We start from the raw sequence: 2,304 nt of genomic DNA, 5'->3' as shown, positions 1-2,304 counted from the left end.
GTCTGTAGCCCTGGGCTGGCAGGCTCACTGCTGCAGGCTGCGGGGACGTACCCTTAAGTGGCGCTTTTGAAAATGCTCCCCTGCAAGGCACCAGGGGCCAAATCCTGACAAGTCAGAATGGTCACACATCTTTGATTTTTCAAATAACGGTGAAATTTTTTCCCCAAATTTTGGAAACCAGTAAAAATTTTGACAAAGAAATCATGGTATTTTTCAACCAGCTAGAGAGCTGGCTGAAGTTTCAAAAGAACATTTTCAAAAGACCCTCATGGAACTTTCCAAAAACGGTGTTGACATTAAAAAAAACCCATCGAGATTTAAACAAATGGCACTGATGTAATTTCCAAAAATGTCACTGACATTTTAAAACAACACCTCGGAATAGGAAACCCCGGGAAAAAAAGGTCCAATCAAACATTAAAAAACGTTTGCAAAAATGTGGACTGAGTTTTTAGATAGCTCTGCTGAGACGCCAGATGGGGATAGTAATAGCTCAGAACCCCTCAGGATTAGTCCCATTGGCTTCAATGGGCGTCGGGCTGCTCAGCACCTCTTGGCAGCTGGCCCTGTACTGTCAGCAGGTGGATACCGGTAGGCAAGCCATTCATTGGGTTTTAAGCCAGACAGACCTGGTTCTGTATGCTTTGTCCCCTGTCCGGTGCTGCTCTCAAACCAGCCATGGTTAGCTCTGGTATCATGCATGGAGGATGCTGTTTCGCGGAGTGTGTTGCTCCACCCCTGCCGGTGTGAGCTCACACGCACTGTGCATGCGATATCATGCTGCTGGGGGCGGGGACACACAGGCAAAGGCGGGGACAACGGAGGGGAGGTCCAGTATTCTGGGGCTGCCTCAGTGGCCACCCTACATACTGGCTTTTGCTAAGATCTTTCTTTGGCCAAAGAGCTTAAAGACCCGTTTCCGGATCTGCTTGGACTTCATGCCGTAGATGACTGGGTTTAGCATGGGGGGAACAACGAGGTACAGGTCAGCCACCAAGACCTGGGTGTGAGGAGCAAGGCTGAGGTGCAAAATATGCAGGTACATAGAAAGGAGCCCTCCCAAGTAGAAGAGCAGGATGACACAGACATGGGAGCCGCAGGTGCTGAAGGCCTTGAGACGCGCTTCCTGAGTCGAGAGCCGTAGGACGGAGCGGAGGATTATGCCGTAAGAGCAGGTGATGAAGATGAAGTCTGTCCCCACTAGGGCTGTGGCCACAATGATGCTGTACAGGTGGCTGATTGCCGTGTCTGTGTGGGCCAGCTCCATCACGGCCATGTGCTCGCAATAGGAATGAGGGATGACATTCGTTTTACAGTAGGGCAGACTGGTTAGAAGGCAGGTTATGGGTGTCACAATCCCCACTCCTCTAGCAAGGGACAGCAGCCCAATCTGGGCAATCTTTGAGCTGGTTAAGATAGTCTTGTATCTCAAGGGGTTGCAGATGGCCACGTATCGGTCTAAAGACATGGCCAAGAGCACCCCCGACTCCACTATAGTGAAGGTGTGGATGAAGAACATCTGGAGGAAGCAGGCCCCGAAGCTGATCTCTCTGGAATCCAGCCAAAAGATGCTCAGCATTTTAGGGACAACGGCAGTTGAGAGGACCAAATCAATGACTGCCAGCATGGAGAGGAAATAGTACATGGGCTCATGGAGGGTCTCCTCCTGCTTTACAACGAAGAGGACAGTACCATTTCCTAGCAGAGCAATCAGATACATGAGGCAGAAGGGGATGGAGATCCAGACATGCTCAGATTCCAGGCTGGGGATGCCGGTCAGCAGGAACGTAGAGGGGTTAGGGCAGGTCTGATTGAAGGTTGACATGACCTACTGCAGTCGTGGATCAATCGATTTGCAGAAGGTCTTTCCCTGCAATACAATAATTGAAGGGCTGGGATTTTTTCTGGATGCTGGACATTTTTCAAACCCAGCACAAGCTTATTTGGTTTATTCAGGCCAAAGCGTTCAAAGCTCGGTGTCTTAAATTACGCTCCTAAATTGGCAGCATGGTCTGGAGGGGCAAAGTGGTCTAGTAGGGAGGGCACTGGACAGCAAGTTAGGAGACTTGAGTGCTGTCATGGGCTCTGCCACTGAGCTGCTGGGTCACCTTGGGCCAGTCACTTCCCCGCTCTGTGCCTCAGTTTCCCCTTCCTTTGTCTGTCTTGTCTTTTTCCTTTGTAAGCTCTTCCGGGAAAGGGTTCTCTAGCATGCACATGTGTATGTACAGCTCCTACCACGGTGAGGCCCTGATCTCAGCTGGGGCCCACAGTTGCTATTGTACTGACAGATGGGGAGAGTAGGGC

General features: G+C 50.6%; 1 protein-coding gene across 1 annotated transcript; it reads right to left on the bottom strand.

The window, feature by feature from the left end:
- Positions 1 to 862: 862 nt before the first annotated feature.
- Positions 863 to 1,825, bottom strand: LOC140905610 (olfactory receptor 52K2). The gene has a single exon (XM_073329120.1). It carries the CDS (start codon positions 1,823 to 1,825, stop codon positions 863 to 865), a length of 963 nt encoding a protein of 320 aa, XP_073185221.1.
- Positions 1,826 to 2,304: the final 479 nt, after the last annotated feature.

Source organism: Lepidochelys kempii, chromosome 1, assembly GCF_965140285.1.
Source record: "Lepidochelys kempii isolate rLepKem1 chromosome 1, rLepKem1.hap1, whole genome shotgun sequence".
NCBI classification, from domain to species: Eukaryota; Metazoa; Chordata; order Testudines; family Cheloniidae; genus Lepidochelys; species Lepidochelys kempii.
The sequence above is the reverse complement of the archived record's forward strand: the minus strand, read 5'-3'. Positions and strand labels throughout refer to the sequence as shown.